The sequence below is a fragment of the Ctenopharyngodon idella genome, chromosome 21 (assembly GCF_019924925.1).
Source record: "Ctenopharyngodon idella isolate HZGC_01 chromosome 21, HZGC01, whole genome shotgun sequence".
Taxonomy (NCBI): domain Eukaryota; kingdom Metazoa; phylum Chordata; class Actinopteri; order Cypriniformes; family Xenocyprididae; genus Ctenopharyngodon; species Ctenopharyngodon idella.
In genome coordinates this window covers 20,825,675-20,852,321 of record NC_067240.1, presented here as the reverse complement: position 1 = coordinate 20,852,321, position 26,647 = coordinate 20,825,675, and the positions used below count along the sequence as shown (strand labels likewise).

Genomic DNA, 26,647 nt, shown 5'->3' with positions numbered 1-26,647 from the left:
CTAGTTAGTCAATGTAAAAAGAAAGAAAAAAATGAGAACATTTGCATACAACAATTTTTTTCTTACACAAAATTTGTCCATTAATTATATATGCAATATCCACTGTGGATATTAGATACAAATCAATAAATCAATGGTTATATGTTAAAAAAAAAATGTTTACAAAGATCTTATGGTAGCTCAATAATAGCAATGGCTGGCACTGCAGGACTGTGTCCCCCAGTGGGTGGAGTTTCAAAAATGACCACATACGCCATCAATTACAATACTGCATGAAAAAAACATTTTACTACATTATTTCCCTTTTTCTTTGCTTAGTATTTAATAAAGGATCACTGGTGTCAGGCATTCTGGGCGTAAAACAAGAACTGTCATCTCAGGAAGACAAGGTTATTCATGCATACATGGGCACTGATCCAACCAGGCCCACAGCAGTGGATAAAATAACAATAGGAACAATAAAGCCAATGCGAAAATTAGTATAACACATAACCAAAGTTCCTTTCCCATTCAGTCCCAAGTGCATTATGCAAATAAAATGAACAGTGCTAAGCATATTATTTCATATAAAAGTATAGATGGCCACTTTTGGGGTTTTACTATTTTCCAATGAACAATGCTTTTTCACAAGGCTTAGGTTTAATAGTTAGGAAATGAGTGATGATTTGGTCCTTTTAGCATTAAAGCATATCCCTGAGGGTTTGCATAGCTTTCAAAACATCAGAAGAAGTGAATTTATGGTATGTTTGTTGAAAGAAAATGCAGTGCTGGCTTATTAATAAAGACAAAATAGTCAAATAACGTCAAAGGATATGAGGAACTATGAACCACATTTCACTAAATGTCTCAACAAAAGGTAAGGAATTCAATGTAAGAGCTAGAGTGTTTCAATAAAAATGAAATACACTTAACAATAATCCTTCATGGAAGAACAACCAACTATTAAGGTTTTCACCTTCCCCCACATGCTTCTATGGGTGTATTCACACTTGTAGTTTGGTTCTCTAGGTTCTTTTGGTCCAAACCAAAAAGTGAAAATGATACGTTTAGTCCTGGTTTGCTTAGCTTTCACACTGTCATTTTTAATAATAAACCTAAGATACAAAAAACAAAAAACAACTTTAATGATGTATATTTTGTGATGGAACTTACCAAACATCCATAACAATGCTATGTGCTGGGCTAAATGCGCTCGTTGTATGTGCGTACATATGATAGTATTTTTACCGCACTAACAGAGCAATCGCACCAGAGTTCATTTTAATTTAACCAAACCTGTCAAGTGTAAACACACCCTAAAGTGTGTGATTTTTGAACCCCCAGACAAAACTGGCTTAAAAAGTTAAACAAACACTTCTCTTTGGGAAGCATCGTCCTGAGGTACATGGCTTTGCATGAGCGCTTCGACCCGCTCCATGTTGGCTAGAGTTGGGGAAAGGTCTGGAACTGTGGGTGTGCATGGTGAGGTTAAGAGAAAGTCGCAGTCAAAGTTTGCGAAGGGCTCCAGGGTCAGGCCTCGACGGGCTTTGGCAAGGCGGTCAGGCCGGTTCTTCAGCTCCAGGATCAGCTCCATGGGGGTCTTTTGGAGCAGTTGGGAATCAAATGACGTGCCGTGGAAAAAGGTTTGGCGCTTGAAGCGTTCCAGTGTCCGAAGGCGACGTGCTGGAGTCTTACAAAGAAGCTGAGGAGAGTAAAATGGGTTCAGATTATATTTTTGATGAAATACCAGAGCTCTCCGACTCCTCCATAGACAGTAATTTAATTCGTCGCTTCATAAAATTAAGGTTGAACCACTGCAGTCACGTGGACTAATTTAACGATGTCTTTTCTACCTTTCTGGGCCTTGAAAGTGGTAATTAATTTGCTGTCTATGGAGGACTCAGAGAGTTCTCGGATTTCATCAAAAATATCTTAATTTGTGTTCTGAAGATGAACGAAGGTCTTACGGGTTTGGAAGGACATGAGAGTGAATTAATGACAACATTTTGGTTAAACTAACCCTTTAAATGGAGAGCAAATGGATTTCCTGCTTCTCAGATGTATCTCCTGAGAAAATGTTATTAGTACACTGAAAAAAAGGTGTAGGATTTACTTTGAAACAATTTTTCCTCAGAAACTGCTACGAAATTTCATAGATTCTTACAAAGAATCTGCGAGGTAAAAAGACTAAAATAGTAAAACTTACAAGCTTTTAGTATGAACTCATCAAATTCTCTGAATTAAATGACCCAAATGATCTAAGCTCTCCATTTTATATGGATGGTTGATTCAAAAAGGAAAATGTCTATCATCATTTACTCACCCTCATGTTGTTTCAAATCTGTACGATCTTGTGCGGAACATAAAAGAAGCTAATTTGAGAAATGTCTCTGTGTTTTTTGGTCCATACAATGGAAGTCAATGGGCTTTAATGTTATTTGGTTCCGCAGAAGAAAAAAGTCATACAGGTTTGGAACAAGACAGAATTTTCAGGATATTATGGGTGGAGTATCCCTTTATTTTTTAAACTATTTTTTAATGATCTAATTTGTGTCTATTTTTAGGGAATTTCACAGACAAAATTGATACTACTTTGAACATTTTGCCCAATAAAGCACCCATCAGGTGTCCAAGTCTCACCTCTGTAAGCAGCAGAGCAAATGGAGGAGAGAAATTTCGTGGCATCTCATAAGGGAAGCTGCGTACCTTCCTCAGCATGCTACAGTGATCCGGTTCTGGAGATACGGGAAACTGAGACAAGCATGGAGGGGGAGGGGGAGTTTAGAATGACTTGGCAGAAAAGACACATCAGACACACGCAAACGTATCATTTCCCCCACAATGAGCAGAAAAACACAAGATGTTTTTTCAATTATATGTGCATTTTTCCTCACCTTTCCAGTGGCCAGTGCAAAGAGGAGGATACCGAGAGACCACCAATCAGCAGTGTGGTTGTAGGGACCACCGCTAAGGACTTCAGGAGCTGAAGAGACAGATTTCATAAGAATCTTGCTTACATTCCACACATAGCTAGACATAAACATCTTTTCATTTGCTCAGTCATAAATATTATTTAATGAGTCATTTAGCATTTTCAAGTGACTATTTATGTACATTATTTCACATATAATTCAAAGTAATTCTTTGTTTTCATTTCTTGTTTTATTATAGATTTACCCATGTATTGAATTGTTCCACAAATAGTGAATGCCCTTCCTCCACGCTCAAGACGCCGGGACAAACCGAAGTCAGCCAGTCGTAGGTGGCCTGTAATAAGATATAAGTAATAAGACCCTCACATTTACAACACTGAAAGTTTATTATCGATCATTTCATTTAAGATTATTATTGTAGAAGACTATTAATTATAATTATTATTACTATCATATTTTTATTATTATCACATATTATATATATATATATGTTCTTTGATGTCAAATTTATCTTTAGCATTTTAATGAACACATATTGAAATAATTGAAATATTACAATAGAAATGTTGTGAACTGGATTATTTGTTAATATTGTATTGCTATCACAATGTCATATTTTTGTAAATACTCTAGGCCTAGTTGGAAGGGTGAAGCCTGGATGTTCTGGAACATTCCATGTTTGCATGAAAAAAGCAGACGCACACTGCCCTCCACTGGAGGGACTAAAGAACACAGACTGCCTTACCCTGATCTGTTAGAAGGACATTTTCCATCTGTTAAAAATATAACAGTGAATGTTTTTAAGACATTTTTGGGGTTTAGACATTTTAGGGATCATATTTATTATCATTACATCATTACATAAAACAGTGCATACCTTCACATCACGATGGATGATTGCACAGTCATGAAGGAACCCTATAAAACAGAGATGGTACAACACAATTATTGTGATAAGCATTTATAACTGTATTTGCCAAGTTTTTTTAACAGGATTTTTAAGTAAAAACTGATATAATATGCAGGGGTTCTGCAGGTTTTATGAAGGTAAATGTAAGACATTTTTAAGACCTTTTCAAGACCAAGTAATTTCAGGAATAAATTGAAGATTTGGATGTTCTCCAAATGTAATTGTCTAGGGAGAAACAGATATCTGTTACTTATTAACTTATTTTACAAATAAAAATCGCTCTGCTCCCAACCACTAGAATATGGAAATATCTTCTACTGAAAAATCAACTTCATTTATAGGGAAGTTTTGTTAACTCATTGACATGTTCTTGTTTTAATCATAAATTTACTTAATTTTGTTACATTTTTCATTACTTCATTTTACATTTGCATCTCAAGTAAATGTACCAAAGATGTTTAGATATTTGTGTTAGAGAACAGGACAAAAATACTGAAGATGAGGAAGATATTCATTTTTTTGCAATGCATGCAACATTTAATTCCATGACTTCATGAATTTAAGACTTTCTGCTTAAGGCCTTAATTTCTGTTTAAGGCCTTAATTTGTGTAAGGGTGAATTAAGACTTTTTAAGACCTTTTTAAATGCCCGTTCACACCAGGGACAATAACTAACCTGTATGAATTTCTCTTTCCTGCTGAACACAAAAGAAGATATTTTGAAGAATGTCAGAAAAAACACTGTCTATACAAGTCAATGGGGCCCATCAACTGTTTGGTTACCCGCATTCTTCAAAATATCTTCTTTTGTGTTCAGCAAGAGAAAGAAATTCATACGGGTTTGGAACAACTTGAGGGTGAGTAAATGATTACAGAATTTTTCTTTTTGGGTGAACTACCCCTTTAAAGTTTGGTGGATTCTGATTGGCTGTCATTGTTTTTATCCTTGAACAGCTCAAAAAATAGTTCTGAAAGTGATTCAAACTGTAAGATTTCTCTGTGCCATCATATTTATAGTTGTGGTGTAGACTCTGCTATTCTTTTACATTTAGAATGATTTTTAGAATTTTAGATAAAGATATAGTTCTAGACCTGCAGAAACCCTGTAATATACACCACTGTTCAAAAGCTTGGGGTTCAGTAAGATTTTTTTTTTTAACAAGAAATTAATATTTTTATTCTGCAAGAACAAAAAACTAAAATGATCAAAAGTAACAGTCGAGACATATATAATGTTACAAAAGATTTCTATTTCAAATACATGTGGTTTCAAAGAATCCTGAACAAAAATGTATCACCATTTCCACAAAAATATTAACCAACCAGTGCAACTGCTTTCAACATTGATAAAAATAAATGTTTTTTGAGCACCGAATCAGCATATTAGAATAATTTCTAAAATATCATGTTACACTAAGCAGCCTAGATGAGCGTAAGAGACACATCCTCAGTGCTTACCTAAGGCAGAACCCAATTCAGCAGCAAACACTTTTACTACATCCTCTCCGAACTGACCAATCATCACCCAGTATGTGTACAAGTCTCCCGTGCTGCAGTAATCACACACTAGAGAGGGAATAAACAGAATCAAATCATATAAAGAGTGCCTGAATGTACAAATCCCAAACAGAGATAAACATAAACACAAACATCCAACTGATAGAAAGGGCAAGTGAACGCAGAGAAAACATCTGTCACTTTGGGAGATGACCAGATTCATAATACATCAGTCTGTTTCTAACAGTTAGGCCCTCATCCAGACCACTGACTGGTGAAACATCATGGTTTAGACGAAGTACAGAACATTCTGGCCTGGTTTCACAGAGAGGGCTTAGATTAAGTCAGGATTAGGCCTTAGTTAAATTAAGACATTTAAGTAGCTTTTATAAATATGCCTTAGGAAAAAAAAAAAAAAAATTACTGGTGTTTACTTCAGACAAAAACAATTGCACTGACATAGTTTAAGATTTGTCAGCACAAGCTGCTTTCAGTTAAGACAGCTCAAACATGCATTTTAGTCTAGGACTAGGCTTAAGCCTTGTCTGTGAAACTGCCATCTGTGTTATTAAACAGGATCTTAAGCTTAAAGATCCCGGTGACATAAACAAATCCCAATAGTGATCTACACTTAATAAAGTGTCAGTAAAAAAGAAGCAAAACAGTGCAGGCTATGAATGAAGGATTCAGGTGGTAATCAAGTGGTGGTAAGGAAGTGACAAGTTCATCATAGCTTTAGCTAGGAGAAAGCATTCAAGGGGTGAACTGAACATCAAAGTAGAAGAAGGAAATTCACTTTCACAAATGCAGTCAGGATCACTGGGAAATCAAACACTGGGGAAACAGGACTTGAGGTTTGGTTTGAGGTGTCTTCAACATGCTATCGGAATTACCGTTAATACGAGTTTCCTAGTTAAAAATTGGACATGAATGCCCTCTCAAGTCTATGTACCACTAGGAAGCTTGGGGATAATGTTGATACCAAAGTTCCCAACCATAAACTTTAAACATGGCGGAGGAAAGAACAAATGCTGCTGTGACTGGTATTCTTTATTAGTTTTGTCCACAACAGCTACATTGCCTTGTCTTGTCATTAAAGTAGTGCATATTTACATATATGAATAACCATTTGAAGCATATTTTATGTTTTATACACAGTGAAAACGGCCTGTACTTGACCGAAATTCCAGAATCGTCAGGAAGCTGACTATAGACCAGTTAATGTTTATATGGTTGTCAATGAATGGGAAGCTACATTTTTTTCAAAATTAAATATCTTTAATACATCCCAGTTAAGGGCGATAAAGTTTCATTTTTCGGCAAGCGCTCCTAATAAATGGATAGAAATAGAAAATTAATTTGTAAAATCTAAGATTATCTTTATTCAGCCAATACTAAAATGTTACAGAAAAATTTGAGTGCAATAAAAAAACGATGCTATATAGTACTAAAAGTGGTTCTTTGGCTCGTAATCATAGGGGAACCACTTTAAGTGCTGTATAGCACCAAATCTTGGTACTTTAGTGGTTCTTCACCGGTTCTTTGGGATGACTGAGGTGCTATATAGCACCCCTACTGTATACAGAACCTGTTAAGCCCCTGTATAGTTCTTCAGTGGTTCTTTGGGGTGGTTAAGGTGCTATATAGCACCACTGCCATACAAAGAACCTGTTAAGCCCCTTTAAAGGTTCTTTACGAGCCAAAGAACCCTAACCCTAACCTGTTTAGCACCATTTTTGTTGAAGAAATAAAATGCAATATGGCACCTTTTAAGATATAGTGCTACTTGGCACCAAAAGTGATTATGAGTTTACAAGCCAAGAATCACTTTTAGTGCTATATAGCACTTTTTTTTTTTTTTAGAGTGTATCATTTAATCCAATAGTACAGAACATGATAAATGTCTGGGGGAAAGTACGAATTTATTTAAAGGAAAAAGAGTCTTTATCAGTATTTAGCCCAATATGGGGGAATGATAATTTTATACCTGGTCGAAAGGATTTAGGCTTTCGACTTTGGGCTGAGAACGGTGTGTGGAAAGTTAAAGACCTATACAAAGATGGTGTTCTAATGTCATTTGCTGATATTACTGACAATTTCAAAAACATTAAATCAAAAAAACATTATTATAAATATTTGCAAATTAGGAATTTCATACGTACTGCCCGGGGACAAGGACTTGATGAACCAGAACTAACTAATCTGGAGAAATATATATCTAAATCAAGCCAAGGTGGAGGACACATATCTCTTTTATACAATATGCTATTATTAGGTTCTCAGGAGTCATCTGCATCCAGATTAGCCATGTGGGAACAAGACCTTGAATTGAAGATAGATAAGGAAAAATGGGAGCAAAAATGTGTAAAGGCCCAAACACAGACCGTTAACAGCAGACTACAACTGTTACAGTACAATTGGCTTATGCGTACTTATATAACTCCGGTAAAATTAAATAAAATTTATAGCAACATACCAGATACTTCTTTTAAATTTAACAGTGAAAAAGGCACATTAATTTAATGTATATGGGAATGTGATAGAATTAAAGAGTTTTGGAAAGAAATTAATAATATGATATGGCACTGGATCCTGGATTTTTTATTCTTGGTATTCATCCAGCTAATTGGAATATTAAGAAGGATACTCAAGTATTGATAGACATGTGTATACTACATGGCAAAAGGCTCATTGCCATTTACTGGAAAAAGACAGAAAGGCTTACTATAACCCGATGGTTAAGAGAAATATCTTCATGCATTGCAATGGAAAAGATAACCTATATTATTAAGGGTAAAGAAGACAAATTTAAGAGGGTCTAGAGTCCCTTTTTATTATTTATTTATTTATATTAACACAGGGATATTAACAATTTAATGGAGGAACAAAATGCCTAATAATTAGGTATTATATTCATATGAAAATATCCTTAAATGGGCATATTAACCCTACTTATTATATTGCATATATTTGTGGTTATTATATGCAATGTACTGTTAATTCTGACTCCCAAAGTACATACTGTATTACCCAATGTTGGTTTGTGCTATTGCACTTTTCATGTAGAATGAGCCCCGGTGTTTGCTTATTTGTTTTGTTTTTGTTTTTTTGTGTTGTTACAGATATGTGATGTACATTGTTGTGTAAGTGTTGATGAAAATGCAATAAAAAAAAAATAGTATTTAAAAAAATATATAATAATAATAATAATAATAATAATATATATATATATATATATATATATATATATATATATATATATATATTATTATCTTTAATACATTTTTCCTATTTCTCCAAACAACATAGCACTTGAACACAACAAGCTTGTAATCATGACTTCAAAAGTGGGAAGTTCTGATAGCATATGAAGGTAGCATTAAACATTCCAACTTCTAGAACAGGTGTTCTCAACTCTGGCCCTCCAGGTCCACTTTCCTGCAGAGTTTAGCTCCAACCTTGAACAAACACACCTGAACAAGCTAATCAGGGTCTTCAGAATTACTAGAAAGTTACATGCAGGTCAGTCTGATCAAGGTGGGAGCTAAACTCTGCAGGAAATTGAACCTGGAGGGCCAGAGTTGAGAACCCCTGTTCTAGAATTCAAGCATTCTGGCTAGGCTTATGGCCTGTCTAAACAAACTTATCTAATTCAGAAATAACAGTCTTTACGTGCTAGCACTATATAATAACTACTTAGGACTATTTGAACTAGAACTAGTTAGGACAGGTTAGAACTAGTAAGACAATGGGTCTCCAGAACAGGATTATAAACCTATGGATGACTGTGCAGTATATCTAAACATTAAAACCATCATGAAATCCACAACATGGATAGGACCCATATTCTATACAACATGAACTGCATTCATTCTACTGGGTTTGGGTAGTTCTCAGTCTCATACTTTGTAGACAGTGTGCCAGACAAAATCAGAGTAAGAAATGTAATTGAACTGTGAAGTGTGTATGCTATATTTAACACATTCTCCTCCAGCATAGTATGTTGAGACAACTATAGGTCAGCTATTCCAAATGTTGAAATAAAGTTGCTCTGGGCGCTTCCAAAACATTGTTCTGGGGTGTGTTTCCCAAAAGCTTCATTAGCCAACAATGGTGGCAAGTTCCGTCATTGTCAGCATAGTTCAACGAGTCGGTGTTTGCCGAAACCATAGTTCCAACTAACATTCGCAATGTTGTGTGGTTGGAAACACAGCTCTTGAGTTGTGGTTAGAAGCATAGTTTCTTTTTTGCATGACATGTGGACTTAATAAATCCTTATCTTACGCAAAATAAGCAAGCTGACATTCAGTACAATCTATATCTTTCATTTAGAATATATACTATTTAAAATTACATCTTTTAGTTTGTCAAGAGATTTAAAGAGCTGTTTTTGAACAGTGCGCATGTGCATATGTGTTCTGGTACATAAGAATGAGCCTATCATTGAACGTGGAATTAAAGCACAACAGAGAAAAAAATAATTATTCCTCATATGCCATGTTTGTAATTTATAACAAAAAATCTGACATGAATTAATCTCAAACAAATTAATTAAAAGAAGTTATTATCCACCACCTGCGTGACATCATTAACCAGCGTGGTTGAACGATTTCTTCAACGATGCATCGTACTACAGTTAAACAGCGAGTTACGTTGTTTTACAGGAAACGCAGCCCAGTTTGGTTTTTGAGCATCCCGACACAGCAACATTTGCTTAACCAATTGCTTGAGTGTGGGGTGGAACTACCCGTTTGGCCAAATTATGGCGGGCGGGAGGTGGTGTTTGACAACAAGCATTTTACACGCTTCACTTTTAGTTAATTTAATATTAATAATTATTAGGCACATCAATTCTACAATATAACGCCTGTAAACTTTTTAACACAGACCATTCACTAATGTTCAAAAGACTGGAGTCTTTTTGGAAAGAAATTAATACTTTTAATCATCAAATATGTATAATTTCAGATTATATATCCTCTTCACAGCTGCTCACAGATTTGAAGTGGAATGATAGTTTGTGGGAGTTCCAGGGAGATTTTCGTGTCTTTGTGGGTACAGGGCCACATGGCACTTTGTGTGAAGGAAGACTGATTTAGTGGTGGGAAAGGCAGGAGGACAGTTGGGGCAGGGGTGTGTTCTGATTCACTCACTAATGTAGATGTGCCGCTGGGTCTGCCAGCAGTCCTGAAGGTCGTGGACAAAAGGGTGGCGGACCTGACGCTGCAAGGCAACAGTTTGACGACAAGAGCACAGGCACAGTGAGTCACAAACCTCTGTGGGTTTTGAACTCGACCTCTTCATGTACCAGGTTGATAAAGAAACCTGCTAATGTTCATCCTAGCTTTCTTTTAGAGAATTTGCATGTGTTCCCTCTCTGTTGCTACTAAAACACAAACCACCTCAATCTCCATAGTTCTTATGACATAAACTAGAAATCAGTGCCTGTAAAAGATGACACAGACCATTAGACCTGATAAAAATGTAGACATCATAGAAAAGTGAGGACCTCAAGTGAGGCTCACCTGGACTATTACTTCCTCCTTAGACTGCTCCAAAACTCCCAAGCGCAAAATCTCAGATTTTGGAATGACCTATATTAGACAAAAAAAAAAAAATATATAAAATTAATTCACAATGGTAAATTAACATTACTGTGTTACTATGACAGGCTGTTTTTTCTTCCTCATGAAGACGAGGACCAGTTCATATACAAAAGTTCAAAAGTTTGAGTTCAGTAAGTTTTTTTAAATACACATTTAAAAAACATTAAATTGATCAAAAGTGACAGTAAAGACATTTATAATGTTGCAAATTATTTCTATTTTAAATAAATGCTGTTCTTTTTAACATCATCAAAGAATCCCGAAAAAGTGGATCATGGTTTCCACAAAATATTAAGCAGCAAAAACTGTTTTCAACATCGATAATAATGTTAAAAATGTTGATGAAATGTTAGAAATGTTTCTTGAGCATCAAATTATCATATTAGAATGATTCTGAAGGATCACATGACACTGAAGACTGGAGTAGTGATGCTGAAAATTCAGCTTTGCCATCAGAAATAAATTACATTTTATTTATTAAAATAAATAAAAAGTTTTAAATTGTAATAATATTTTACAATATTACTGTTAATCAAATAATGCAGCCTTGATGCAGCATAAGAGACTTCTTTCAAAAACAGACATTTTAAAAAAATGTTATCGACCCCAAAATTTTTGAATGGTCTTTACATTTTAATAAACCAAAAGGCAACTGGAAATAACCTCAAATATAAGATAGTTTTGATTTGTTTAACATTTTTTTGTGTAACTGTCTGTTATATTTATATATTTTTTAAAATGTGTAAAACAATCAGTAGGTGTGTGCAAATATTTGATTGGCTTATAGACAAAGTTTTTACCTTAACTGCGTAGGTCTTTTGCTTCGACTTATCCTTAACCTTTAAAATGGGACCAAAAGATCCTTTCGCTATGTAACCCAGGACCTAGAGGTTGGACGATGAGATAAAATACTGTGAAAAACATATATAAAATAAATAAGAAACTGTTAACTAATGAGTGAGCTTATTTTCACCTTTTACCCTTGGCATCTCTCACCTGAAAATGTTCATGTCCTGGGACATTGCGATTAGGGAATTCAGGAAGAAACATGTTGATAAAGCTTGGCAAACTCCATTCCATACGGAGTTTCTCAGGGCCCGGTAATGAGGAGACCAGGTGCTCAGGAATGGATGGCTCTTTGTCACAAATCATTCTATGTGATCCGATTCGTAATGGGTTGATTCTGCAGAGCCCAGCTGGGATAGAAATACCCACAGCAGAGAGAAATCCCCTCCATCTGGATATTTGTGATTGCTCCTTCGACCCTGTGTACTGCTGTGAATGAATGTCATTAAATAATCATTACATGGTTACTCATATTCCAGCGATGACCTATTTTTTAAAATGCTCATGGGTGTTTCTGTATCTATGGACCCTTTGCAATCCCAGCCTTCATTATAGATCAACGTCTTTTATTTTAAATAATAACCAAAAAAAAAAAAGCACTAGGAGATAAATGTACTAGGAGAAAATAATTGGTTATTTTATGAATATTTATTGGTTAAAATGAACTGGTTCGCCATGTCCCTACACCAGTCAATTATGGATGAATAAATATGGAAAAATTTCTTCAAAATGATTTTAGTGTGTGTGTGTGTACGATATATATATATATATATATCAAGCAAAAAGTGCCCAAAAAGTGCCCATAGTTAAGGAATCACTTTAAAATTTCACATTAATTAAAGGATGTTAATCATATTACAATGCCACAGCTTGTTCTTTGGCTTTGCTTTCAGTCCAAATCCACAGAAATGACTCATGGAATTATTGTGCTTGCAGAAAACAGTTCAAACATGAACACAATTTACTGGTCATTACAGTAGGTAAATAAATGTTTCAAACTCAAGAAAATGTTCTGCAGCTTCATAAGACCTTATAGTTGCATAAAAATAAATATAATACATAAAATACTTTTATATAACATACTTATCAGTATAATGGTTTTTTTTTTTTTTTTTTTTTTTTCCTTTTCCAGTTAAGTGACCTAAATTGCCCTATTAGCTTTTAAAATAAACATATGCACCGCTTATTACTTTTACAACTGGAGATCAAACATTAAAGTAATGCACAGTGAACAGCCATCCTAAACACATGGTTTCGCCAAAGTAACTTTTTTCACCCCCCATACTAAGAAAATAATATAAAGACTAACCTGGCTGTTTTTGCTAGCATCGGCACCCATCACATTTGTCGCTCTGCGTGAAACATTAGTTGAATCTTACATAGTGTTCATCCATGTTGTCGCCTGTAGTTTCAGTGACAATGAGTGACAGAGCACTACCTATCTGCGGCTCTAATCGCTCAAGTATGGACAGGACAAACGCTTTTACATTGTGTCTCACACTGAACTATAAAATCGAACTAATTTTCCATCAAAGCGTTATCGGTCTGACATATATGGCGACAAAAACAAGATAATCTCCGATAGCGTCGACGAATATTGCACATCCTCCCACGTTGCGGTCACCCAATCAGATTTCTTGCTGAGTTGTTACACCACGCCCACTCGAGCACCCTCTCAAAATAGTATCAGGAGCTGTCCGGGCTGAATTATTAACGCCTAGTTACATCCAATTATGAAACATGACGCTATTAAACATTAAGCACTATAGGATCATGCTTCCAGTTAATTTACAGTTACATGACTGTGTTGTTATTGCATTAACTCATAGGCTACTAGTTGATTTATTATTATTTTTTTTAATCTTGTTTCTGGGGAGCCACAGCACTGCATATTTTTATGTCTCTCTTATTTTACAAATTGTGCAGTAAATCTCAATACAAATGTTGAAATGTGTTTCTTTGTGGTTGGGGACAATTTAAATAGATTTTATTAATATTTCGAATAAATATATATTTTTAAATATTTTATTTTATTTCAGTTAATTTAATTTCAAGAAAACATTTTTTTTTTTTTTTTTTTTGGTTTTAATATTAGATAACTATAATAACCCCCCATGGTTCTGAATTATTGTATTTGCATTATTATTGTCAGTTTTATTATTTTTTTATTTAGTGTTTGACGTTCTGTGGCCCCTGATCTGTTCTGTTCAGCATCAGTGATTGCATAACACAAGGGATTGGATTATCTCACTGTGTTGTTGGTATGACTGGACAGTTGGTATGAGTTTATGAAAACATGTTGTCTATGAACCTTCAATATTTTTTAACATTATTTCTAATTCATTGATTAGACTTAGATCTATTGACTATATATTTTGTCTTGAATATATTGATGTTATACAAAAAGTAGAGCAGTACACTACAATTAAAAGACAATACAATTTACAAAAAAAAAAAGAAAGAAAAGAAAAAAAAAAAGAAAAAAGTGTACATATATCACATAATATTCTATAAAAGTACAGATCAGTGACCACATAATTTATTTGTTCTAGACTTAAGTCATACCTGCACAGTTTTTGGTAGGCTACTTTGGCAAATAATAAACATGCTTCTCAATACAGTTTAGCTTTAACTCATCTCTCTGTCTGTTTTTCTTGTTCATAAATACGCATACATGCACATATACACGTCAAATGTCTTCAGAATAATAGATTATAACAGTAGCTGCGCAATTGCCCATAATGCATGAATGATGATGCTGAAAGCAATGCTGAAATCATTCTTCTACAAAGGGCAACCATATGTGGCCCATTTTAGACCACAGACCAGGTGAGGCTTTTCATAGAGAAAAACAGAGAGAAAATATTAAATAGCTAAGTTTTCACAATTTTGCCCCTCAATGCCCTGTATATGTTATGTTATTCTAAAATAGTAATTAAGGCCTGTATATATAGCATGCTGTTTTAACTTTGATTTACTCTTGATATTTTATTTCAGTCTTTCTTTAAATGATAACCACTAAAACATGAGTATATGAATATTTTAGATAAAAATATTCAAATATTTTGAAAAAATGTTTTATTATAATTTGTGATACGAATAAAGCATTTATTTTTTTAAATAAAACATCTAATTTATTATTATTATTATTTGCATTTTTCACTGCATGGAATTAAGGTTAAAGTTACTCCACTCTAAAGTTAAAATTTAAATTAAATTAAAGTTTTGTGGCAATGTCATGAAGCAAAACATTTCTATTACAAGATATTTCAGAATATTTTATTAAAGGAAATTTTGCCAACTAGTTGAAATTTTATGAATATTAATTAGACCTGGCTAACTCATGGCTCATGAATATTAATTAGGTAAATGCTGAAATTGGCTGGCAATCTTTCTGGGACAAATGCGTGACTCATTAATATTAAAGGGATAGTTCACCCAAAAATGAAAATTCTGTCATAATTTACTCCCCCTGAAGTTGTTCCAAACCTGTATGAATTTCTTTTTTCTGTTGAACACAAAAGAAGATATTTTGAAGAATGTTTGTAACCAAACAGATCTCACCCCCCATTGACTACCATAGTAGGAAAATAAATACTATGGTAGTCAATGGGGGGTGAGATCTGCTTAGTTACAAACATTCTTCCTAATATCTTCCTTTGTTTACAGCAGAACAAAGAAATTTATAAAGGTTTGGAACTACTTGAGGGGGAGTAAATGATGACAGAATTTTCATTTTTGGGTGAACTATCCCTTTAAGAGTCCAGTCTTCGCCATAGTAGTCGCCATATAATTTGTAAATTCGCATCCCGGAAATTCAGTTGTCAAAATGGCGACGCGCATCACAAGCATGAGATTATTGTGCCCTATGTTTCAAGCAGCTTTGACATTGCGATGTAATGCCGTAAATATCAAAAGATATGTGCGTAGACGCAGATGCGTATCTGGTTTAATCTCAGTGAATGAGCCGATAGAAAATTCGAAACAAGTCGTCAGTCAAACCAATGAACATTCATTAAAAGACAACATTTTCAGAAACCCTGAAAAAGCAAGCATTCAACGACCCGACATTGCTACAAATGTCAGCCAAAGTGATATCAACTCGCATTCAGTTCAGTTCTCACAATTACGTCGGGAAAAGGTAATTAACGAAGACCGCTATGTCTCTGCTCAATCCACCATAGTCTCCCGTTTCGGAGAAGTTGATGGTTTGCTGTATGAGAAATCCCAGCCTGGCGACAAATGTTTGATGTAAGTGATACTCTTTATCAGACTTTACTGATATTTGTTACTAGCAATGCCTGAGAGTACAAAGAAAATCAGTCTAATGTTAAGTGCACTTATTATGTTTTTTGCTAATTAAAAGTTTAAGACAGAGAATGGGCAGCAATTTTGAGAAATATCATTAGCCTACAATCATAGGCCTATATTCACATTAAATTAAGACTCCTGAAATAAGAAGCTGTTTTGTCATGCAAATGACTGTTACTAAATATTGAGGATTCTTTATATTACTTGATTTGTAAATGTTAAATTGTGCAGACATTTTGGAAAAAATGTTTTGTTTTTTACTTTTTCTGCAAAAACTAATTTAAAGATAGCATTAAATAAACTATTTGTTATTATGCGCATGAAGACAAAAGTATTGACAATTTTGTAAACTTTATCATTCTGAATGGAAAATTCTTTATTCATAAATGTCACTTATGAAAAATGAAAAAAAATCTATGGTAAAGTACTTTGAATCTGTATTTGGCATCTTTGTTGTTGTTTAATCACATCTTTGGAGTTACCGATATTGGTGCCTGTTTTTATGTTATAATACTAATTTCGTTAATAAAAAAAAGACTATATACTAATACTAGTAACTAGTTTTTATGCAACAAATGTGCTGTAAGTGCTATAGTCCCCCTAGTTACTACAAATAATGTTGCATTTAATCTTCATTTTATCTGCAGGAAGTTGGTCAACATAGCTCGATCTAAGAAGCTTCGTGAGCAGCAAGGTAAAGTTGTTTTGGAGGGAAAGCGTCTCGTATGCAGTGCTCTGGATGCAGGGGCTATAGCACAAACTGTTTATTTCAGTTCTGTGGATGCATTGCGGGAGCTTCCATCGGATAAACTCAGAAATACCAGCATTGTGAAATTTAGGATAGGAGATCCTAAAGTCTGGTCTGATCTTGACACCTCACAAGACATAATTGGTAAGAAGATGTAACTTCATTATCAATACAAATGAAATTGTCTTGCTCATACAGCAGCACCTTAATTTGAAGGATGTTTTGCAGAAGCCATGCGTGACATGACATTCTCTAATTGCAGCCATATTCAAACGGCCTGAGGCTTCCCATTTAACATTCTCAGAAGAAAAGTATGGCAAACCTGTGCCTCTGACATTGATTTGTGACAACGTGAGGGACCCAGGAAACCTGGGCGCAGTGTTACGCTCCGCCGCTGCTGCAGGGTGCCATAGTGTACTGCTGACCAAAGGTACCAGCAAAGCTCTTTCTCTGTCTCAATTTATTTGAAACTTTTCTCTTCCAAAGAATTAAAGGGTTACTCTTGGAGTGATTTCTTTAATGGACAGTTAACATAAAGTATTCCTTATATAATATAAATTGGTTGCCCAAGAGGAAAAATTAACTGGGGGGGGGATTTCTATTTCAAGATTTCTATTTCAGATGAATAAAAAAAATTGTACACAACTGTGTTCAGCATTGGAAGGATCATGTGACACTGAAGACTGGAGTAATATCTTTCAGCTTTGTCATCACAGGAATAAATGAAATTTTAAAATATATTCAAATAGAAAGTTATTTTAAATTGTAACAATATTTCACAGTATTACAGTTTTTACTGTATTTTGGATTAAATAAATGCAGCCTTGGTGACTTTTATTAAAAAAATCTTACCGATCCCAAACTTTTGAACAGTGTGTGTGTGTGTATATGTGTGTATATATATATATATATATATATATATATATATATATATATATATATATACACACACAGTCAAACCAAATTTTATTCAGATACCTTGAACATTTCATTCATTAATACAGTTTATTCACTATAGTTTAATAAAAAATGTAATGTAATAAAATATGACTTCAGATTTCAGAGTTAAACTGTGTCGGAAAAAATTAATCTTAATTATGTCAGATAACAATTAAGCAAAACATGGTCAGGTCAAAATGTTTGAATATTTTTTGGTTCCAAATTTTTATCAATTTTACTGCTAGTCCACTGTATGAAGAATTTTTGGGTATAATATGTCACAGTTTACTTTATTTTGCTATCCTTACTTACATAAATGAACTATAGTGTCCTGCACCCACTAGTAAAAATATATAAAAAATGTCTGAATAATTTTTGGTTTGACTGTGTGTGTGTGTGTGTGTGTGTGTGTGTATATATATGTGTATATATATATATATATATATATATATACTACAAGTACTTTTTCATATTACATATTATATTGTATTTTCCAGTGATAACATTAAAAATTGGAACTTGAAATTGTTTTTTTTTTTTTTTAATTATTTGTTTTGTTTGTAATTCAGGATGTGTGGATGTTTGGGAGCCCAAAGTTCTTAGGGCAGCCATGGGCGCTCATTTCCATCTCCCAATAATCCCAAGCCTAACATGGAATGAGATTCCAAGTCACCTGCCCAAAACAGCAACCATTCACGTAGCCGACAACTGCAGCACCACCATGACTGAAGATAACCATACTGTAACCCCTCAAAGACTAAAAAAGCCGTCTGATTACGGTTGGGTCAGAGGCCATCAGCACCCAAAGAAGGTGGAATATGAGGATGGGGATTTGTGTGGTTTTGAGGATTATGATAGTTGCAAATCCTTAGAGACTCAGTATTATTACATTGACTGGGTTGCTAGGCACACATGCCTCATAATTGGTGGAGAAACGCACGGTCTGAGCCGGGAGGCTTTGCGATTGGCTGAGAGGACTGGAGGACGGAGATTACTGATCCCCATGGTACATGGTGTGGACAGCCTGAACTCTGCCATGGCTGCAAGTATTTTGCTCTTTGAAGGAAGGAAGCAGCTGCTGTCTCTGGCTGAGAAGATAAGAATTTGACAGAGACCACAGCGTCATAAAATAAAGATGTCGATGCCAATGCCGTGCAATTCTTACATAATCGTTATGTAATATGAATGCATCCAGTATGCTTTTCTGTGTGTGATATTTAAATATTTGTATGAAAATTAAAGTCTTTATTCTGATTAGGATTTCATTCATTCATTTAAAAAAAGTTTTTTTGAAAGATTTCCTTGATTTATCAGATATGTAAATAAGTATAGCATAACTAACAAAAATACTATTAAGAATGAAACAAGTAATATTAAATATAAATATAATGTAATATAATTAACACAAATCCACTTGAATGAATGCTTGTACCACAGGCATTCTTCCTCAGCCAGATATTTAACTGAGCTGGATTCGGTTCAAAAATCGTATATACTTTAAAAATTTTTACCAAATGAACTTTCTCAGAAAGTTTCTTCATATCGAGTGCACATTCTGCATTCTCTCAGTGAGAAGTTAGACTTTAGCATGCTCTCTGTGTCTGCATGTATTATTTATGCAGACATGCTGCATTTTAATCAGCAGAGTCCTCCTTTCCCTGTGCTTCTCCAAACAGCAGATGCAATTCTCGGCAACCGTTACATTATTTAGGTGCCTGCTAAAATTTGTAATCTCAGGACATCTTATGGAATTGTATCTTACAGTTATTTTTTTGTATGGAAATATAAACCGTAATATTACATGACATTTGACAACTGAAATACTTCAGGTTATTAAATTTAAAAGACTTGTCTGTATCTTTATAAAGGTGAGAAATAATGAGGTCTTTCTGAGTACTTGCAGAATAAAGCCACTAGAGGCTGCAAGTGTACTGTATTTTGAGTCTAAAACATGGTGCGTACTTAACTGTGTTCACTATTCTGCATACAAACTTTGATTTGATGTGATGTGTCATGATACATTTTAGTGCTTTTATGTAAAGGACACTATGTGTCTTTGGTCATCAAGCTGGCTGTTTAGTGTGCATAAAACAAAGCTGACTGAGAGCAATGATTGCCCATTCATGATCAAGTGTCAATGTGCATGTGAGAATATGATGATCAGTGCTGCCTGATGAAGTGGAATGAGGACCCAGCTGTTGATTAGAAGGGAAAGAGGAATTCATTACAAGGTAATTATGTGTCATCTAAGCTGTAATTGTGGCTGATCCATCCATAAATGAATAAGTAGTACTGTCCTGTCCATTACACATGCTTTTCCACTCTCATTTTCCATAAAGGATGCCAGCCTTGCCAGGACAGAGAAAATATGAACGTATTACATGTGAATGACCTCAATCAACAATGGAAACCAGGCACAGTGATCAATAGAGGAATTGATTACGTAATTTAGGCTCAGCTGCACTCCCTGTTTCAGCTCTATTCATAGTACTGTTCTATATGACTACTAAAACTTAAGCTTTACCCAATCTTTTGGGTGACAATACTGTTGAATGCTTATTATAGTTTGATAACTACACCATTCAACACTTTTAAAGGTAGGGTAGGCAAACAGCAGCCACCTTTTACAGTTCCTCCTGAACCAAAACAAGGAGCTTATACTGAGTTCACCCATGTCATAACCGTAATTACAAGATGGCAACCAGTGACATTGTATAACCGGAGCTGTTCATGTCCTCAGACTCAGATTTATGAGTTTCTATGTCAACACTATCAATGCCGAAATGAATCTGCAGCAGTCAGGTGGTACAACAGCTCTGTAAGTTTTTTACCTTCATTATTATAGTAATGTTATGTGCTTTGAGAGCGCTCTCCAAAGCTACACCTCTTTCAAAACATGAATGCACACAGCAGATTCTGCAAAGTGTCATGAGAGACAGTGTTAAATCAGCAACAAGATGAATGGTGTGGTCACATTACTGTTGCTCTGTGAAATTTTGCAGACAAAATCCAGTCATTTCAGTAGGAATCTGCACAATCGGTTTTGCAGGAGAGCAAAAAAGTTCCCCATGTAGATTTCGCTAGGTCATGCGGTTTGCTACTTGGTTTGAAAGTACGGCTGCAGGATTAATCGAAATGAAATTGTCCAGCGATTTGGAAAAGGCTGCGATTTTTTTTATTTTTTTTTATGCACATCTTGTCAGTGAAGCACGGCTCTGTGATCATTAGAAAATCCTGCTCCACCTGAAAGCCACAGGGCGCTCCCAAGCAGAAACTCCAAATATGCCCCACAGTGGTAAGATAACGGATGTCGTTTCAGGAAATCTCTGTGCATCATACTATCGCTGTAGTTGAATAAACATAAGATTGAAACGCTTTGAGTAAACATGAATAATAACAATATACTACAATAAACTATACTATAAAATATACTAACACATCTACGACAATATATGGTTTATCTGAATTTTTCAAGCCTTTTTGGGTGTTTTCATGATAAAAAAATATATATTTATAATGCAGTGCTGATCGACATAGCTTTTATCACTTTCTAGAATATTTTGAAATAATATGTTGTGTGCCTTTTTCTGTGTGAAAAAACACATCATCTCACAGAAGCATGTTATTTCAAACACTCATCTGACGTTATGAAGTGAGTTTGGAGTAAAAACATACTATTAAAGGCACAGTACGTAGAATTTTCACCGCTAGAGGTCACCTATTCAAAACAAAGGCGTAGCTTGATGACGGCGAGTTTGAGCGTGGAATCTTGGGAGATGTCATCTTTACCTCACAGCCAGTGGAAAAGAATTGGGACGGGACTCGGGCAGAAATCATGTTCATGAATGAGATTATTAATGTTACTGTAATATGAAGAGCGGGGCCGAGTTCTGTGGTAGCTGAACGAGGCTGCTGGAGTGATTGCTAATGAGAGACAATCACGACACACGGCTCGAAAGCAGAGGAACTTTTATTATGCTACAGTTGCCGCTTCCGCTTCTTCCGGTCAAGCGTATGAGGTAACGCAGCACTGTTTTATCATATTAGTTACATTTAAGTGTGTTTCTGCCGAGCAAACACTGTGAGACACTTGCTGCACACTGCAGTAAGCTAGATCGATTTTAGAATATCGTATTAATAAATGCTGGATGGCTTGTGCTGATAAATGGCATGCAATTAAATACAAATGTATTGTATGATGGAGAAAATGCTGTATTATACTGTTACTAAAAATAAGGCTGCATCTGATTATGATATGTTAGCTACTTGACAAAATATGCATGGTAAAAGCATGGTACTCGCAGAAAATTAAGAAAATTAGATTTAAACAATAGACTAACCGTGTTGAGCTATATAACAATAATTTGTTTTCTGTCTATAAATGTAACCAAACAGTTCGAGGGCAACACGGGTATGACGTCACTGATAGGTGATGCACGGACAGTTGGGCTCGTCCATGTCCTGGTTAAAAAATTGCTAATTTCTCTGGATTTAAACATTCTTGGGATAATGTACGTACATAAGTCCACAAAATATATAACACTGTTCTAGTGGTTTTTGGATATTTTAATCCAAAAATTCTACATATTGTGCCTTAAAATGTTGCAACCAACTTGAACCCGTTGCGAAAACTGCTTAGGGATTGTGGGGAAATCTTTCTCTCTCACGTGAAAATCATCTTAGGGTTACGTATGTAACCCCAATGCGGCGTCAGTTACTGATGCTATGGGGACGTTAATACCCCTTACACCATGCTGACCAATGCCTGTCTGTGCGCTGTGAAGGTCACCAAGCACAATCTTGTCAGGCTTAAGCACTCAATGGGCCTCTACCCAGAGTAACCTAAATACATCAGCAACCAATTATGATGCATCCTGTGATACTACAGCCTTGCTCCCTAGAAAGCTCAGTATTATATGTGCTAGGAAAAAGCCCTGAAGCCTCCATGCTTCACTGTTCATGAAACAGGGACGCTTGCATTAGACCAGTGTGAGCAGGGCTACCAGGGGAGACTATAGACATAGCCTCAGCTAAGTCCATAGCACTACACCTAGCAGTCGAACCAAGCAAGAAAAGAGCCAAGTGAGAGCAGAGTGGATTCAGCTCTCTTGAGCCGAACGCACTCGCTCTACTCCCCTTGGCAAGGCAGGTGCCTTCAAAGAGGATGCAGCGCCAGGGGATAGATAGCTCACAAGCAACTCATCAACCTGGGGCATCCTCACGTTTCGCTCCTCACATAGCGTGGGAGACACTATTCCAATACAGATTCCTCCATTATCTTAACACCTCAATGTGGACATCTGGGAGGATTGAAAGGCTCTGCGTGGCAGCAAAGGAGGTGGATTAATGGAAACATCTGTCTCAACTCTCTTGTGTCAACTAACCCATCCTCTGTGAAGGCCTCCTTCCCTTTCCGTTCCCTATGTATAGATAAAACATTATCAAAATGATTCCAGTTCACATAGATCCATGGACACGACTAATTTTTCTGTGTTATGCGGACCAGACAGTTAATTTGGTGATATCACTTTGTAAAAAAGATCAAATGTCTGCGCACATACACATTTAAACGTGCAAACCTTTGAAGCCGAACGCACTCCATTCAGATGCTCGATTCTAAGAGAAAATCAAGCAAGAACAGAGCTCTTATCTCCACACACACATAAACAAAGCGGCTTCCTGAAGACAACAAAGCTGATGACCTGTACTGCAGGCACCCTCTTGTATGCTTGGGCGCTCAATGTGATGTCATCAGACTGCCGTTGGCCAATAGGATTAGCGTGTACTCACGTGCTACAATCTAATTTAACAAAATGAATTTCACATATCGGAGGTTGAATCAGTTTTTGACCAGAGGCGTTAGAAATCTGTCAGAATTAAAAATTCATTTGGTTTTCCTTAAATAAACATGAGGTTTATTGTAATATTCGGTAACACTTTATAATAACTGCACACTATGAAGAATTAGTTAAGCACTAGTAAACAGTCAATTCATCATTTATAAAGCATTAATAGACATTATTAAGCAGTTTATAAATACACCTATAAATGCTTTGTTCTTGATTTATAAGCATATCTATAATGTGTTTAATAATTGTATTTTCATACTTTATTAATGAACAATTTATCATTTCTAAATTAAGTATTACATTATTTACAAACCAGTTATTTGGGAGTTGTCAGTGGTTAATAAGATAATTTAGGAAATGTAAGTAAATGATTAATAAACTATTTAAACGTACATTTATACATCTTATTATTTAGACCTATAGTAATAGTTACTCCGTGTGTTAATAAATGCTTTATTAATACATATTCCTACTGTAATTCATGATTAATTCAGGTAGTTATAAAACATTTAGAAGTGGTCAGTTAACTATTTTTGTGAGCTCATCTAAAGTGAGGACTGTTCATGCCTCGTAAAGCTTTTACAAAGGAGATTTAAAGGCTCAGTGATCTTCTGCGCTGCTGTTCTCTAATATTTTAAAGTTAGTACTGAGGTAGTTTTGACACTATGAAATATTTTATTACATTATTATTGTATTTTGGCACTCTTGTAATCCAGTGTTGGCACTGTTAAATTTTTATTCAGCAATGTTTACACTTTACAGAAATTTATTTTTTATATCAGATTGCAAAAGCTTAGTTTCATTTTACTGCACAGTTATGTTTTCTGGAGTACAGGGATTTTTATTTTCTTTGAAATTGCAGAGGTTTACTTCTAATCAAGTTACCTATCATAAAGATTCATTTTTTCCCCTTGAAATAAATATTTCTATGTTCTGTATCTCTTAAATCTCCTTTATAAAAGCTTTATGAGGCATGAATAGTCCTCACTTTAGATGAGCTCACAAAAATAGTTAACTGACAACTACTAAATGTTTTATAACTACCTGAATTAATCATGAATTGCAGTAGAAATATGTGTTAATAAAGCATTTATTAACACATGGAGTAACTATTACTATATGTCTAAATAAGAAGATGCATAAATGTACATTTAAATTGTTTATTAATAATTTACTTGCACTTCATAAATGATCTTATGAACCACTGACGACAACTAAAGAACTGGTTTGTAAATAATGTAATACTTAATTTAGAAATGATAAATTGATCATTAATAAAGTATGAAAATACATTTATTAAACACATTATAGATATGCTTATAAATCAAGAACAAAGCATTTATAGGTGTATTTATAAACTGCTTACTAATGTCTATTAATGCTTTATAAATGATGAACTGACTATTTACTAATGCTTAACTAATGCTTCATAGCGTGAGTTATTCTAAAGTGTTACCTAATATTCTTCTGTAAAGAGAATATTTTAATGCATGTTGTGATTGCCTAAAGACATAGTTTGACTAGCCCACATTAACTAGCACATCAGCCTACGCCAACTGACAGCCATTCAACCTCTAAAAATTGAATTTCAATGTAATAGAAAATGTGAGGAGCAGAAATGGACATTGTGACAGACTATTCATATGTGGCCATGGAGAGAAAATACTGGGAGGGAAGCAGCCACACTACCTTCCATCCAGTGCTGATGAGAGTCTATAAATAGCAACAGAGTGATAGAGAAAGAGAGAGAGCGGTGAAGCTTTTGATGTCATCATTGTGGCAATTCTCTCGCAGTGGGCTGTGGTTTAATTGTACCTACATACATGCTGAACCCTATTCACTTAACAGGCCCCTCAGGGACTTTTTATCTTCTCCCGTCAGGGCTTGATATTGACAAGGGTTTTATCTCTTATCTCTTTCTAATTCATCTTTCTTAATTACTCACTATTCACCTGCAGTGGTGTTTTGCTGTGTCCCGAAATCTGTTGACAATGGGTCACTCACCTGAGACTTGTTCCTATTTTTTTATCCCTTGCATCAGTCAACACATTCTCTTGTGAGGACCATAGGGACTGATTAGAACCATTAAGGGACTTGTTAGGTAAAACAAGTGTGCTAAGTCCTAAAAAGAGCTTCTTCTGAAATAGGATTGCAGAAAACTACAGACACTTGACCTGCAGATTTATATGCTTACCTCATGTACATTTACATTTAATCATCTAGCAGACGCCTAAACCATCTTGCAAATGAGCAAATATAGCACTTGATTGGCACTACGGTGCCATTGCCACCTGGTGGCTCTAGGAAAACTATAATAATATATTAATATTCAAGTGCCTGCAAACTAGGCATATCTTCAGTCGCCTTTTGAAAATTGCATGGAAACAGAATGATGAGTGCAGATTTTACATTTTTACAAATGTATATATTTTATACAAACTATAAAAATAAATAAATATGTAGAAATAAGCTATATTTAAAAAAAAATAATAAAACAATGATAAAATGTATAATAAAATAATCTAATAATACAAAAACTATATATATATATATATATAATTTTTTTTATGAAAGAGTTGTGTCTTCGGTTTTTTTTTAAATCGAGTGGGTTCTGCTACTTGGCTGAAGGTTGGAAATTTGTTTCAGCAACCAATACCTTCACTGTTGATTTGTGATATTTATCTAAATTGGCACTGATAAGTGGTATATGGAGAAACAAACTGGGTGTGAAAATGAGGATGATTAAAAGACATTGCAGGCTTCTGTTTCCAGACTATGGCAATGGAGAGGGGCACAACGCCTCCTGAAACAGTGAGATGATTCATGTATTAAATTAACCAGTCTTCTAAACAATATTGAACTGATTATTTGATGAATGTCATATTAAATAGGATTTTGTGTATGAGAAATGTATAGGCATATGCATCTATATAAAAGTCTGCAACCTTGCAAAAGCAGCAATTTGAGCTTTTCAGTTTTAAAGTACAGTGATATAAATGTTAGAGCTTAATACTAGGCAACACTTCCTT

General features: G+C 34.9%; 2 protein-coding genes across 2 annotated transcripts; one reads left to right on the top strand and one right to left on the bottom strand.

The window, feature by feature from the left end:
• Window positions 1-294: 294 nt before the first annotated feature.
• On the bottom strand, window positions 295-13,387 carry rskrb (ribosomal protein S6 kinase related b). Its single transcript, XM_051876617.1, has 12 exons — window positions 13,081-13,387; window positions 11,922-12,200; window positions 11,726-11,809; window positions 10,845-10,913; window positions 10,473-10,542; window positions 5,281-5,388; window positions 3,790-3,830; window positions 3,658-3,685; window positions 3,157-3,246; window positions 2,874-2,962; window positions 2,620-2,730; window positions 295-1,681 (listed from the first exon to the last, which is right to left on the bottom strand). The coding sequence occupies exons 1-12, from the start codon at window positions 13,108-13,110 to the stop codon at window positions 1,343-1,345; spliced, it is 1,338 nt and encodes a 445-aa protein (XP_051732577.1). The 5' UTR covers window positions 13,111-13,387; the 3' UTR covers window positions 295-1,342.
• A 2,199-nt stretch (window positions 13,388-15,586) lies between these two features.
• Window positions 15,587-19,023, top strand: mrm3b (mitochondrial rRNA methyltransferase 3b). The gene is made up of 4 exons (XM_051876615.1): window positions 15,587-16,022; window positions 16,730-16,974; window positions 17,093-17,260; window positions 18,339-19,023. The coding sequence occupies exons 1-4, from the start codon at window positions 15,601-15,603 to the stop codon at window positions 18,875-18,877; spliced, it is 1,374 nt and encodes a 457-aa protein (XP_051732575.1). The 5' UTR covers window positions 15,587-15,600; the 3' UTR covers window positions 18,878-19,023.
• Window positions 19,024-26,647: the final 7,624 nt, after the last annotated feature.

Excerpts from the sequence above, each read along its gene's own strand:
- rskrb (XM_051876617.1), bottom strand. The coding sequence starts at position 13,110 with ATGGGTGCCGATGCTAGCAAAAACAGCCAG. Across the intron at positions 5,389-10,472 it reads CCAGCGGCACATCTACATTA|TGTGTGATTACTGCAGCACG; the intron begins GTGAGTGAATCA and ends TTCCCTCTCTAG. Across the intron at positions 1,682-2,619 it reads TTGCTCTGCTGCTTACAGAG|CTTCTTTGTAAGACTCCAGC; the intron begins GTGAGACTTGGA and ends TACTCTCCTCAG.
- mrm3b (XM_051876615.1), top strand. The coding sequence starts at position 15,601 with ATGGCGACGCGCATCACAAGCATGAGATTATTGTGCCCTATGTTTCAA. Across the intron at positions 16,975-17,092 it reads CACCTCACAAGACATAATTG|CCATATTCAAACGGCCTGAG; the intron begins GTAAGAAGATGT and ends CTCTAATTGCAG. Across the intron at positions 17,261-18,338 it reads TAGTGTACTGCTGACCAAAG|GATGTGTGGATGTTTGGGAG; the intron begins GTACCAGCAAAG and ends TTTGTAATTCAG.